The 15,093-nt window shown below is 52.3% G+C and overlaps 1 protein-coding gene across 2 annotated transcripts; it reads left to right on the top strand.

The window, feature by feature from the left end:
* The first annotated feature begins 4,582 nt into the window (after nt 1-4,582).
* UCN3 (urocortin 3) lies at nt 4,583-10,886 on the top strand. Of its 2 annotated transcripts, none has more exons than XM_044227536.1 (2): nt 4,583-4,864; nt 9,952-10,886. In XM_044227536.1, exon 2 carries the CDS (start codon nt 9,958-9,960, stop codon nt 10,459-10,461), a length of 504 nt encoding a protein of 167 aa, XP_044083471.1. In that variant the 5' UTR covers nt 4,583-4,864; nt 9,952-9,957; the 3' UTR covers nt 10,462-10,886. The 2 variants fall into 2 exon arrangements, with proteins under 2 accessions (XP_044083471.1, XP_044083470.1); XM_044227535.1 differs by lacking the exon at nt 4,583-4,864 and adding an exon at nt 8,062-8,142.
* The last annotated feature ends 4,207 nt before the right edge of the window (nt 10,887-15,093 follow it).

Here is a 15,093-nt window from a genome sequence, read left to right as displayed (position 1 = left end):
CCATCAGCCCCGTCAGCTCCGAGTCCAGTGTCTGCTCCGAGTCCAGTGTCCGTTCCGAGTCCAGTGTCCGTTCCGAGTCCAGTGTCCGCTCCGAGTCCAGTGTCCGCTCCGAGTCCAGTGTCCGCTCCGAGTCCAGTGTTAACCACGGCCGGCTACAGAGCACACCCTCGCCCAGGGAAACAGATCAGAATTCCCAGCAGACAGGAATATGCTGGGTTTTCTTTCTCATTGATGATGAGATCATTGATGGAGCTTCGTACCTGATGAAACTGCAGGCGTGCAGACGGGTTCTGAAGTGCATCTAGTCAGCAGGGCGGCTGGAAGGGAAGAAGGGGGACAGGTGCACTTATGGCTCTTGGAGGAATGGCGTCTGCTTGGCCACCATCCCCGCGGGCCGTGCTTCCACGCACATGTGGAGGAGCGTGCTGTCCATTCCCCTGCCTTTGGGTCATGTTTCAGAGAGTTCTTATTTCCTTTGTCACTAGAGAAAACGTCTATCCCCTATGTGGATCGGGCGCTATTGATTCCTTAGTGTGCCCACCACGTAAATAGCCCCCCAAGTTTGGGAAGATCGCAGTGGAACAGGCACACAAGTCTATCTGAGAAGGTGCACATCAGCCCCTTCTTGGAGAAAGAGAAAGCTTTCGATTCTTTGTTCCACACGGCCCTGGCCCCCAGGAGATTTGCTCCATGAATCAGCCAGCTACCCAAACTCCATTAGAGAGGGCCATAAACTGTCTGACACATCACCAAGGTGCCTAGATATGGAGACGAGCCAGAACTCTCCCCACCTGCTCCCACTGCTGCTGGTTGCAAGATGGATACAAAGTCCAGTGAAAAGAGTGTGTCACAGATCCACGGAGGGGGTGTTGCCGACAGCTCCTAGCAAGGACTGGACGTTACTGCGGCGTAATGGGCCTGCTAGTATTGCAGAAGTACTCACTATTAGCAATTAAATCTGTCCAGCTTGTTGCAAGAAACAGAGGTCAAAGCCCATCTGCCCTCCCCAACAGATAGAACGATTTTACCAGGTTAAGAGTGGGCTCTTCATTTTTTCTGGGATGCAGGGAAATCAGGGCTCCAGGGAAACATGGTGGTTTTGCATGCTTATATTATAAACTAACAGAAGGGCAAATGAAAATGAAGAATTAATCCAGCAGAATACAGACGAGGAAAAACCCTGGGCAAATAGAAAGCCCAATGTAAGACAGCAGAAAATAATCCCAGTACATCCTTAACTACTATTTGTACAAGCATGTTAAAGGCCCTGTTAAAATACAGGTTATGAGACCAGGTTTTAAAATCTAAATGTGTACCATTGACAAAATAAATGTTGATGCAGAAAAGACTGGAAAAGTGCACCAAGTGAATGTTACCCAATAGAAAACTGGAACAGCCATTTGGAAGTCAAGCAAAGCAGACTTCAAGACAATCAGCGTTATTTGGCTTGAAGGGGTCGAAAGTCATCTGATGAAACAGACATTTGCACGTACAGAATGTATCCCAAAAGAGCAAAAAATGGAGGGACCCGCAAACAGACTGGGACATTAACACACACACACCTGTCAGACACGGAGGAGTCAGGTTAGCTGAGAATCAGGGAAAGTGAGGGGAGGACTGCACAGTGAGGCTCACCATACTGTTGTGCGTCCGTGTAACTCACCATACTGTTGTGTGTCCGTGTAACTCACCACACTGTTGTGCGTCCGTGTAACTCACCATACTGTTGTGCGTCCGTGTAACTCACCATACTGTCGTGTGTCCGTGTAACTCACCATACTGTTGTGCGTCCGTGTAAGCCTGCATCAAGTCCTTACGAATGCCATCTTGACACCAACCTTGTTAGAAAAACAAGGAAGGCTCACGAATCTACATTTCATCAGAGGGAATCGGAAGAGCAGAGAATGCAAACAACCCAAACAAATCTCCACAGGGGAAATCCCCTCCCTGTAAAGCAAGAGTTCTCGCAATTCCAACTCCTTTCCCTGCCTTTTTCTTTGGCTGCCTGGCTCAGAAGTTGAGAGACTAATTGTGTTACTACGGGGAACTGCTCTGAGCCTTCAGAGACACGAGCGTTGTAAACGTGAGCCAGTTCTGTTTGAGCGTGAAGCTGTCCAGCGTGTTCCGCAGGCGCCCTACGTCCCTATCCGACGTCCTGGTGCTGAATCCACGGAAGAGGCCGATGGCTCGCCAGGGCTGGAGAGCAGCACAAGATAACACACAGCCCCTGCGCGGCAGCAGAGGGACAGAAGGGAGACGGCCGTTTGCCAGGAAGGACACCCTGGGTCCTTCTGCTCACCAGTTGGCTTCCTTCTGTCCACTGCTCGCCCCAGGCCTCCATCAGATGCAGCCAGAAGCAGCTGTGCAGTTGTAAAGCAAACACAATGCTCTTGTGGTTTTAATCCCTAAGAAAAGCACCTTGAGGACCAGGGCTGGGCAGACCCCACGTGGGACCCTCCTCCTCCCAGGCCAAGAGCTCCCGGGAGCCATGGGCCAACCCCAGGACCAGCCCAGATGGCCAGGTGGGGACTCATGAGCCCTCCTCTGTCTGCAGAAAGGACAGTGCGCTCAAGGACAGCCACTAGCCCCTGACATAGAGAGGCTCCATGGTCCTGTGGTCCTTCAGACTCAGGTAGAGAGATTTTTTTAGGAAGTTGGGAGGAGACAGGGCAGATGAGCAAAATGAGAAGCTGGTGACTGTGATCTCTCTTTCTAAATCTCATCTTCTAGGGCAGTCGTTCTCAACTGGGGCAGTTTTGTCCCCAGGAGACCTAGCTGGAGACCATTTTGGTTATCACAGCTGGGCAAGGGAGGGTGTGTTCTGGAATGTCATAAGGAAAGGAAAAGGATGATGCTGCTGACGCCCTACGATGGTCAGAACAGCCCCCCATAACATCATCCGGCTCCAAATGTCAGTAGAGCCAAGGCTGCGAACCCCCACTCTAAGGGTAGCAATGTTGGGTATCTTCCCGAGACCACCTCCCCTGGATTCCATAGCTCAAAAAAGGCAGAGAAGGAGTTAAAGACTCAGATTTCTAACTAGGTACCCCTCAACCTACAGAAACTCCATTACTGCCTCATTATCTGAAATGGGGAAAAGAAAATTCCTCCCGAAGATGAATACATGAGGGAGTGAACAGTAAGCAAAAGAGTTTGGATCAGGGGCGCCTGGGTGGCTCAGTGGGTTGAGCCTCTGCCCTCGGCTCAGGTCATGATCCCAGGGTCCCGGGATCGAGCCCCACATCGGGCTCTCTGCTTAGCGGAGAGCCTGCTTCCTCTCTCTCCCCACCTGCCTCTCTGCCTACTTGTGATCTCTGTCTGTCAAATATATAAATGAAATCTTTAAAAAAAAAAAAAAAAGAGTTTGGATCAGATCTCTAGCTCCATGTAGACTGTCATCCCAAGAGAACCCCAGCCCGGCAGCTCCAGAAGGCACAGTGAGGTCCAGTCCTGCGGGTCCACAATGAAGGCTGAGACTCTGGGAGGCATCGCATCCTTCCCTGCAAGGCTTTCCACTTGTTCCCCCAAAGTACCTGCGGGCATGAAGACTTGGGATAGTTCCAGAAGTCCACTTAGTGCTTCGTCTAGATGAATTTCAGGAGGTGAGAATGTCCATGGAGGATGGGGAGCTGTGGTCCGGCCTCGAGGCTGGACACAGTGTGGGTCTTGCATGGCTCTTCCAACTGGTTCAGCCCGAGGCTCAAAGAGCTCTGCCCTCACAAGAGACCCGGATTCTCACCCTGACTCTGTCCTCTGTGTCCTGATCCTGAAAGCAGGGGCTTCTACATCTTCAACATTGTATTTGGCTTCTACATCTTCAACATTCAAATTGAATGAAATTAAAACCCCCTCACCTGGGTGTTGGGTGCCTCCCAGTGTCCTGCCGCAGCACTGGCCGCCTGCCTCCCCTGACCTTGGGCCTCCTCCTCGCTGGTTCCCTCCCTGTCAAACCTCCTTTCAGTCTGGACCTCTGCTCTCCTCTCCTGGTGCCCCTTACCTGTCTTGAGGCTCCAGGATGGAGAGGTGCCTGTGAAAACAGCGTTCTCAACATCTTTAAATTCCTCAGGGCCCTGCCAATACCAGGCACACAGCAGGGGCTCTAAAAATATTGAATGAATGGATGAAAAAAAATGGGTAAAATTCAAATTTCTGATTTTCCATCAGAAGCTCTAGGTACACGGTGCCTGCCCCCTCATGTGCCCTTTGATGAACACAGCCTTACCAGGCTCTGTGTGTAGCGGGAGATAATGCAGCAGGTCAGGACCCACAAGAACCACAAGACAACAGGTGAACTTCAAGTCACCTTCCATACTTTCAAAGCAGGTCCTGCGTCCCTTCCCAAAAGGAGGGGTAGAGAGCTGAGGGCATAGGAAGACTGGAATCAGGAAGAACTAAGATCAGTAATAAAACTCTTCAAAGGAGCTGCTTCTCAATTTAACAGACCGTTTTATTCTTTTTATCAATGAGCAAGTTGCTAGGGCAGGAGGGGAAGTGGGCGGCGATAGGAGGGCCAGTGGGGAGGCGTGTGGGAGGCGTCAAGGATACAGAGTGCCTATCATCTCCATGACGCGGACAGCTGGTCCGGTTGTATTTTAAATGCAATCGCATCCCAGTGTAGACACCACGTCTGGAATTACAATCCACCCCGTGATCTGTCACTTTTATATATAAACACGAGGGAGTGGAGTGGTTTCCATAGAGAGGAAATATCACGGCCCACTTAGGAACAGTACAAGAAGAGAAGGAGCAGTGACCCCAGCAGAGACAGGAGTTCAAGGGGATGTTTCTGGGGCAGACCTCCTGGTCCTGAAGCTGCCGCCTGCCTCGCTGAGGGTTTCGACTCCAGAGCGAAGGCCACTCACAGGTAAGGTTTGGGCTGGGGACTCGTCCATGAAGGATGAATGTACTGGTCCTGGTTAAGCAGGACATGCTGGGGACCAGAGAGGGGTGAGAGACCAAGGCGGCAAGCGCCCCTACTCACAGCCCAGGGAGCAGGGTGCGGAACCCCACAGTGTGCGTCTGAGGTAAGTAGAAGCCCATCCTCCCTTTGCTGGTACAGAGAGACCTGCTTTACAAGGGTAATAGATTGGAGGCAGAACAGGTTCTTGCAAATGTATGTTTCCGAAGAAATGGGGAGGTGCGTGTGAATACAAAGCCGTCATTCCCCACGTTCCTGCCCAGGAGCAGGAGGGTGCTGGCCTGGATTGACCGGTTCCTCTCTGCACACCTGCGGGGCAGGGAATGTCTCCTTCTCGGGCTGTGGCCGCGCGGAGAGGCTCAGTGATTGATTCACCCCGGGGCAGTTGGGGGGGAGAGGGTAGTTTCAAATCCAGGTCCTCTGCCTTCAACACCCAGAGTCCTTTGTCCCTTGCCAAATTGGGGACATTAGAGGAAGGGGACAGACACCCGTAATGACTTGGTGCTGCCTGAGAAGGGGAGGGAACATAAAGATGGATTTTGATGTCTCTGATGTCCAAGTTCTCTGAGAAGTCGTGTTTGCAATTTTCTCCTCAAACATGGCAATCTAGTGGCGATCACACACACACACACACATGCACATACACACACATGCGTGCGCGCACCCCACTTCTGAGAATGGGTTAAATAAGGTGACTCTGAACGCTGCCAGGACACGTTCTCTATATCATGTCTGATTCTCCTTGCTGTTCCTCCCTCTTCGGGGAAAGCAGCCTTTCACGCAGAAACCCTCCTTGGAGGCTCACTTGGAGGGTGAGCTGCTAGCCTTTCTGTGGGGATGTGTGTGACACACATACACACTTCCAGGAGTCCACTGTAAGAAAACAGCTCCTTACTCTGACACGTGTTGACATGCATAAAACTCTAGATTCGGCAGCCACGGTTTTATAAAATGGTTTTTAAATTCAGCTGCTTGACAGTGTTTGCAGACCAAGGGGTAAAACGGGGCGGGGGTGGGGGTGCTTGTAATACGGGGACTCACCCCGCCTTCCTCACCTCCGGAAAATGGGCTGGCACAGGGCGGTGACGCTGTTTGCCTCTGGCTTTACCACCTGTACCTTTCCCCCTTGGAGCACCCTCTCCCTGGGGGTGCTCTGCCCCAGGCTGGCGCAGGTCCCTTGCGGCCTCAGGTCCTCGGGCGGGACTCTGGGACAGCTCTGAGAAGCACCCCGAGACGTCCTTGCTGGAACCCAAAAGAAGGGGAGTTTCAGGTACCCAAACCCGAAAAGCACAGCCGGAGAGCTCTGTCCTCTTCCATCTAACTAGAGGGGAGGCTGGCTTTCACAGCAGGTAGCAGGGACCGCCTAAACCTTTGTGATGGCTCACTAGGGGTGACCGCGAAAGAATCCAGAGAATGTAGGAGGGGAAGCTTGCTCCTGAATCAGACTTGACTGAGGAGCACAGGGCTTCTCTCTGCCCTGGAGACCTTCTTCCCTCCTGCCCTGAAAACCCTAAACTCTCTCCACAACCTCCCTGCCAGCATTAACCCTTTCTCTGGGAACCGGCTTTTTGAGTCTTTAAATCCTTTCCATCTTACAAGCCCTTGAAACTGCTCCAAAGTTCCAGATGCCTCCATGCAGTAAGGCAGCTAAAGCCAAGATTCATCCTATGTTTACACAAAACAACCAGGAACTAGCTGGGTAAATGAGAAAGCCGGTGTCTGGTTATTGAACACAATATTAAAAGACATTAAAAGAAAAGAGTCCATTTTCCCACAGAGATAGTCCATACGCCCCCTGGTCGAATGCTCTCCGGGAATTCTAAGGAGCTCGCCGGAGGACAGGGGGCGCTCACAGGGGCGGTTCTCACGGTGCTGTCCCCGGATCCCCCCTGTCCCTGTCCTCCAGGAGCACGTTAGAGAGGCAGAAGCTCAGGCCTCTTCCCAAACCTACTGACCTGGAAGCCCCCGGGACAGCGCCCTGCAGCCCACGTTTGAACAACCCCCCACGTGGTTCTGAGCGCCTGGAAAAGCTGACAGCAGCTGACCGAGATGGAGTTTAGGGCCGGGGGAGCCTGCCGGGCTGAGGACAGAGAAAACGGGAGAACGGCCAAAACCTAAAAGCCAGAAATACAACACAATAAAGGGATTGGTCTGCAGGGTCAAACGAGTGGGACAAAGTCACCGGCACGTCGAGATGTAGATGTAGAGAGAGACACAGATAAAAAGATGCAGGTGTGGCTTCCGAGACGGTTACACGTGGATTGAATCCTATCCTCATTGGAACTGGAGAGGATTCGTGTGTAAACGGAGAGGAAGTGGCCTCCTTTATTAAGTAGCTGTCTAGAGCAAGCGCATTTTCCACCTCAAGTTCATCTTTCTTTCGTGTAAGCTCTATGAGGCAGTTAGCGCTGTCTCCATCTGTCAGATGAGGAAGTGGAAAGGCACAGAGGTCAAGCACCCTGCCCACGGGGTTGGGCAAAGGACGAGGAGGATTTGAACCTGGGTCCCTGTAACCCCAGAGTCCGTGTTGATTTCTCTGCACAACACCACATGCCCAGACCCGGGGGTAGGAGGGCATGCATTTGGAGCACATAAAGCAAGGATCACCTATTTTTTTTCATAACTGTCGGATAAAATAAACTTGAAATTTTTAAGATGTAAAAACAAATAACAGATGAACAAATCCAGCTGGTTTCTTAAGGGAAAGAAAAAGGAAGGCGGTAGGCACAATGTGGAGTGTCCAGGAAAACTCTAGGCTTCTAAGGAACACCTGCCAGGTCCGTGTGCGGGTGAGGCCTCCCAGGATTCTCCTTTAGAGAGAGAACGGGGCTCGGGTACTTCAGGCTCAGCTCTGGCCCCATCCGTTCACAGCCTGAAGAAGCTGGGACGGCAGTGTGGGTTCATTCCCTCTCTGTTTCTGGGAAATGACCTGCTCCAGGTCATGTTGGCGATGATCTGCAGAGCTGAGGCTAGCCCTCAGCCTCGGACAGCCCGCTGCCCCCCCACCTCTCCCTGTCACCACAGAAAACAGAAGGATCCTGTGCTAGTCCAGCCTTCTTAACGCCCAGAAGGAACCCAGGTTGATTTCTTTATCCAATTTGTTTCGCTTCCTCAAAAACTACCTTATAGGAGCGGCCCCCAAGTTCGACAGCTAACCACACCTTTCTTGCTTTCTTATGTGGGAACCAAGGATGTCTCAGGCAGAAAATAAACTCCAGGTTCAGGTAAAGCAGCCCAAGGGCAACCCTTCACTCTTTGTGCCTCCTGGGAGGGGGTGAGGGGGTCAGCATGTCGGGGTGCCCAGCACAGCCAGCGGTCCTTCCTGGGGGAGGGGAGTTGATGAAATCCCACACCTTTGACCTCACATTTTTTACTCACGCTTCATAGAAGGAGACGGTGAAGTCAATGAACCTTGCATCCTTGGTCCAGAGCTGGAGAGAGTGCAGACAGGACAGACCACAGGGGCTGGGGTGCAGGGCAGGTTTGGTCCTAGTACGCAGGAGGTGAATTCTGTCCACTTCACCATTTGCCTGAGGCCCAGTGACCACACCCAACCCAAATTCAGATGGTCAGCGGGGAGCTGTTGCTGCAAAGGAGGCAGGGCAGAGGGGTGGCAATGACCGCGCTCAAGCCCGTGTCCCTGCTGGGTCAGCACAGTGTCGCAGTGGCCCGACAACCATGATGGCTTCAAACCCGAAGTCCAGGGTGCAGGAGGGACACCGAGCTGGACGTTGTCATGGCCACACATGCTGCCTACACTAAATTTAGGGTTTTTCCTTTTCTTTCTTGCTTTTTTTAAATAAAAGACTAAATGCAAATGGTCGCTAAAGACTATCGTCCTTCCGTGGCTCTGAGCATCGCTGCTGGCCCGGGACCACAGCGCAGCTCCCCTGTGTTTGAAGGCCCCGACCCACTCCCGGAGCGGCACGTCCTCGGACATGGGTGTCCCTGGGTTGGCTCTCAGACCATGTCTCTCTCACTCAGCCAAACAGATAACCAAGAACTTCCACATCATAGGGACAGCCGGTCGTTTCAGGATTGAGGTCGTATCAGTCTTCGACACTAGAACACACAGGTGTTTTTTGTGAAGTACTTAACACCTCTACACAGAGACCAGACTGAATTTCACTTCATAAATTCTGTGGTAAAACCAAACAAATTCAGTGGGTTAAGCCGCTGCCTTCGGCTCAGGTCATGATCTCAGGGTCCTGGGATCGAGTCCCGCATCGGGCTCTCTGCTCAGCGGGGAGCCTGCTTCCTCCTCTCTCTCTCTCTGCCTGCCTCTCTGCCTACTTGTGATCTCTCTCTGTCAAATAAATAAATAAAATCTTAAAAAAAATAAAAATAAAATAAAAATTAAAAAAAAAAATTCACAACTGTTTGCTCCCGAGGAATACTGACAGCCCCGCAGGGGGGCGGGTCTTCCCGACCAGCCTCGGACACACTGACCGGACGGCCTCGGACACACTGACCGGACGGCCCACCACACTGACCGGACAGCCTCGGACACACTGACCGGACGGCCCACCACACTGACCGGACAGCCTCGGACACACTGACCGGACGGCCCACCACACTGACCGGACGGCCCACCACAGTCTTTAAGCAATAGGGATGCACTGCGTCAGCAGCGCTGAGGACAAGAGAACTAAAAGCCATCAACCCCAGTAAGCCACGGAACGCTCCCCCGGCACACTCGCCGTTCATCTCGCAGGGCCGGCAGCGGCCAGCAAAGCTGAACGAAACAGAAGTCATCAATACCAGCCCATCGATGGCGCTCAGACTTCACCGACCATCAGAATCACCTGAAGACTTGATTAAACTCAGATCCCTGGCCCCGGACTTTTGGATCTAGTCATTCTGGGGGCAAGACCTGAGAATTCTTTGCATTTCTAACCAACTTCCCGATGCTGCTGCTGGCCCCGCGTGCCCACTTTGAGAACTGTTGTAGACTATGACCAAAGCCCTCTTGAGTTTTAACCCCTGTCCTCCTGAGCACTGAACCCTTCTCACACCCCTGTTCTCGCCCCCAGGGAGAGATGCTGAAGCCAGCCCACCTCCTGCTGTTGCTGCTGCTGTTCCCAGGGGCCCCCCGGCCGGGCCTCTCCCAGAAGCTGTACAGAGCCAAGTCCTTCTTCAGCTGTATCAACACGGCCCTGTCGGAAGCCAGGAGGAGCTCGCTGGAGGATGTACCACCGCTGAGCAAGAGAGGCTTCCCCTACCTGCCCAGCCAAGACCCCTCCTCAGGAGAGGACGAGGAGAAGGAGGAGGAGGAAGAGGGCAAGAAGAAGAGGACCTTCCCAGGCTCCGGGGGCAGCAGTGGAGCGGGAAGTGCCCGGTACAAATACCTCCCCCCAGCTCAGCTCAAGGGCAGGCCGCACCAGGACAAGGCCAAGAGTGACCGGCACACCAAGTTCACGCTGTCCCTTGATGTCCCCACAAATATCATGAACATCCTCTTCAACATTGCCAAGGCCAAGAACCTGCAGGCCAAGGCAGCTGCCAACGCACTCCTGATGGCACAGATTGGGCGTAAGAAGTAGAAGCAGAGACCAGCAGGAGGGCGGCGGCACACCAGGGACAGGGACGGGGGGCGGGGTGGAGGGCGAGGGGCTGCCCATTCAGCCGGTTTATATTTTGAGGGCTGGGTCCTGTTCTCGAGGCTGCTTCAGTGCTCGGCCCCTCTGCTCCTTCCTGCCTCCAGCCCGGCCCCCTCCTCTGCACACATGCACACAGGGCGTACCGTCCTACCCACACAGACACGAGCCCCTTCATGTCTCTCCCTAGATTCTGCATCTGCTTTCTTCTTCCCTGCTACGAGAGGCAAAATCCCGCTGTCCTGCTCTCCACGCTCTTCCTTCATGGCCCATGCCTGGGGAGAGGGCGGGAAGCACTCCTTCCTGCCCACCCCCATCCACGGCTCACCATCCTGACTTCAGACCCCATCCCTTCCCTCTCTCAACCCCATTAAAACCAATGGCTTCTGCAACCCTTGGGCTGGTTTCAGTTTCTTTTCCTTCAGCCAGTGGCCTTCACGTCTCTGAGCATGGAAAAGGGGAGGCGGACGAGGGAGGTAGCCGCCGAGTCTGTTCCTGGTCTCTCCCGGGGTGGACAGGTTCTTGGAGGTCCTAAGAGGGGTAAGGAAAGGCTTGTAAAAGCCAAGCTGGCAGGACTCTGGCAAACATTGCTTAGGTTAGAGCCATGTGCACGGACTGGTCCGGCCCAGGAGGCCTAGTCGAGGGTCTGCTCTAGAGTGGGCACTGGGTTAGGTGGGGAGGGGGCTTCCAGTTACTCCTCTGTGCTGTCCTGAACTCCGCCACGGCTGGGCATGGGGGCCCATTTCTTAGCCCCTCAGCGATGGCCCAGCCGATGCCGGGCCTGGTGGCAGGGGCCGGTGGTGGGTGAGGCAAGTCCTCTGCTCTCCTTGAGTCTGCACACTGAGTGAGGATCGAAACAAATACCACCGAGGGCTGTATGTGCGACCAGTGGCTAAGCGAGGGCAACCGGCGTAAAGAACTGTATGAGGGATTCGGAGATGAGAAGGTTTAATACGAGTGAAAGTCCAGTAAAAGGGGACACTGGCAAGAACTCGGATGGCCTCTGGCTGCAAAACCCAAGGGCCAGATTCCCAAAGAGGGACTGTGGTTCTACTCCCTCCTGTGGGGGGAGAAGCCGTGAGTAACAGGACAGGAACCTCCACGTGTTGCCATTACTTGACGATAAGTGACGACATGTGGGCAGCCAGTGCCACCACTGCCCCCAGAGGCAAAGTCCAAACCCAGATGCAAAACAGATTAGAAAAATGCTTACGGCTCATACAAAAGACCAAGGGCTTACCAATCAAATGCATAGCTGCTCCACACTGAGGAGAAAAGGACCGTTCCCCCAAACAAGCAAGGACAGGGGCAGATTTTTCTCTCCTCTCTCTCTCACACATATTCAAATGATCTTTACACATGTAAGGAAAGGCTAAACTTCATTCCTCTGAGAACTGCACTCATAGACAATTTCTCACCCATCAGACCAGCGAAAGTCCCCAAGCGTGATGATTAACCTAGACTCCACAGAGGATGATGGGGGGTAATAATGAGTTCACGTTAGTGAAAATTCCCAACACAATCTCTGTTGGATAATTTGTGTTGATTTGAGCTCCCTTGAAAAAAATCATTGAAACTCTCTTTTTAAAAATAAAACAAGGCTCAAAAGCCAAGTGAACCTCCTCCAGTAGACAAGAACAGTGGATGCACGATGGGACCTCAAACGTCCCGCCACATAAGAAGCAAAGGGACCTGCTTTCTGACAGTGGCATGACTTTGGAGCTATAACTAAATAACCAGGGAAAGCTGAGCCCACCCCAAATTCTGTCAGATATTTCATAAAATTCCAAAAAAAACACTTGTTCTGCTTTTGCTTTGTCTTATTGATGAGAGCCTGGTGAATTCACCCCACTGCTCTGTCCCTACACTCTGAAGCTGAACACAACCTAACACGTACGCACACACTCAGGCACACGTACTCATCCACACACACGCACGCACACAATCACCAAGCTCACCTTACAGTCCCGACAAGCCCTTCACGGAGCTCAGCAAAGACACTGCCGTCCTTCCACTCCCGCCCCGACTACCCGAGGCGCGCACTCATTTTCTTCTCTCCTCAGACTTCACAGATTTCCTCCCCGTGTTCCCATCGCAGCTGGAGACCTCGATTTTCATTTCACTAAGAAAATCAGATGCTTCTGAAGCAAAATTTCACAAACCCCAGGCATCACCATCCACACACTCTGCCTTCTACTCTAAGCTGGACGCACCACTCGTGGGCCCCGTGTCATGCCCAAAGTTCCCGTCGCCTTTGGCCACTGTGAGACACTGACCCAACAACGCTTCCTCCTTTCTGCCGCGCATCAGCATTGCCCCCTCCACCGCACCAGTCACAGCAGCACACAAACCCACTTCACTTTTCCTGTGTTGAAAGCAAACCCCCCAAATCCTTTTTTTTTAAGGGTTTTATTTATTTATTCGACAGAGAGAGATCACAAGTAGGCAGAGAGGCAGACAGAGAGAGAGGGAAGCAGGCTCCCTGCTGAGCAGAGAGCCCGATGCGGGGCTTGATCCCAGGACCCTGAGATCATGACCTGAGCCAAAGACAGAGGCTTTAACCCACTGAGCCACCCAGGTACCCCAAACGCCCTGAATCCTTAACTGCCACTCTTTCCACATCGTAGCGGACCACGCAGCTCCTCCTCTGACCATCCACTGCGGGCAGTTATCTCTCGGGACTGTCTCTCACACTTTCTCAGGTTCCCATCCCTACCATTTCTCTGGATGGTCTTTTCTGAGTGTGTGCATTCACACACACACAGGCACGCATGCACACACACACACACACACACACAAATGTCCTTCAGAAGAGCAAAACAATGATAGGAACTGAGGGGTTAGTTAAGCGTTTACTCGTGCCCTCTGGTGTCTGAAGAGAGAAACAACACATGCACATAGAACTAGTAAAAGTCCAATAGTTCAAGACTCAATATAGGATATACACATGAAAATATATATGTAATTCATTAATGAGTATTTTTTTAAGATTTTATTTATTTATTTGACAGACAGAGATCTGTAAGCAGAGAGGCAGGCAGAGAGGGGGAAGCAGGCTCCCTGCTGAGCAGAGAGCCCGATGTGGGGCTCGATCCCAGGACCATGGGATCATGACCTGAGCGGAAGGCAGAGGCTCTAACCCACTGAGCCACCCAGGCGCCCCTCAAATGAATGTTTACTACATTATTTCTACTGCAGTGAGAGATTTCACAGTGTATCCCAAATGCCTCTAATCCTGGGGTGGGCGCCAATGGATACCCGAGAAGCTTCACGGGACAGGTGCACTGGGTTTGAAGGAAGTGTTCTATCACTCAGCCACAGAAGGAAAGAAGAAAGAAGCAGCAAGAAGGAGCAAAGGCAGAGGAGAGGGAAGAACGGGTGCTCGAAGTAGTGAGCTCCCCAGTGTGGATGGAATGCCGGGTGGCACAGGGAAGGATGGGACTGGAAGTTTAAGTTGGAACTAGTGGGGACAGGGCTCTGCACGCCATGAGCAGGGATTTAGACTTCATACTTAAGAAGATGGGAATCATTAAAGCTTTGAGCAAGGGGGCGAAATAACGCAAGCTGTGCTTTGGAATATCATCACAGGTGTGCTGGGTGGGGCAGCGCGACAAAGGGAAAGGCAGAAAAGCCTTTGGACGCTCGTGTGCAGGCCTGAGCTAGCATGGCTTCCACAGGAAGACAAGGAAGCGAACGGATCCTGGAATCATCACCGAAGTAGGATTGTTAAGACCCTGGCTCTGTAGAAAGACAGAAGGCAGTCAAAAATGACAGCATTGTTTAGAATCTGGGATGATGACAGAAATAGACAAGACAGAGCACTCAGGGAAGAGCAGGTTTCTTTGGAGGTATAGTGGTAAGCTTTCCTTGGAAGAAGCTAAATTTAAGTGCAGGCAAGGCCATCGGAGAAGACAGCAGGTAGGCGGAAGTTTCGGTAGAGAACTCCAGAGAGAAGGAACACTTAGCGTCTTCTCAGTCACTCACAGGAAGCGAATGTGGTTGTGGACAAGGTAAGTGAGAGCCAGAGAAAGGCACCAACAGCATCTCCACCAGACATGGTGCAAGAGAAGGCTGCACATGGGTATGTGATGTGAATGGAACTCTTGAAGCCACATCCCAGGGCAGTGATGTTAGTACGTAAGCGCATCGGCCAGGAGGCCGTGAGAGGTGGAGTCCCCGTGCCAGCCAGGTCCACGTGATAAGAAGGTGGTCGCGCTACAGCCTGGCAAAGCTCTCGGTATGACCCTCAACTTGATGCCTTCAGCCAAGGATTTCGTGCAATCACCCTCAGATTATCTACCTGAACCCAACACCCTGACCATGTTAGGCAAAGAGGGTACAGATGGAGGACTAGGGCTGCAAGGTAAACACTACAGCTGAACGAGGCACCTGGAAAATATCTACCATCAGCTCAAGAGCAACACGTAAGGCCAAGCAAGTACCTTGGCAGGGTCTAGTTCACCTGAAGGCTGGTGACTAGTCAGACTAAAATAAACATCATGAATAATAAAAATGTGGCTGATGGCTTTAATGCATTTATAACTACTTCTTCCACTTTAAGTTATAACTTGTTTGAAA

The sequence above is a fragment of the Neovison vison genome, chromosome 12, assembly GCF_020171115.1.
Source record: "Neovison vison isolate M4711 chromosome 12, ASM_NN_V1, whole genome shotgun sequence".
Taxonomy (NCBI): Eukaryota; Metazoa; Chordata; class Mammalia; order Carnivora; family Mustelidae; genus Neogale; species Neogale vison.
The sequence above is the reverse complement of the archived record's forward strand: the minus strand, read 5'-3'. Positions and strand labels throughout refer to the sequence as shown.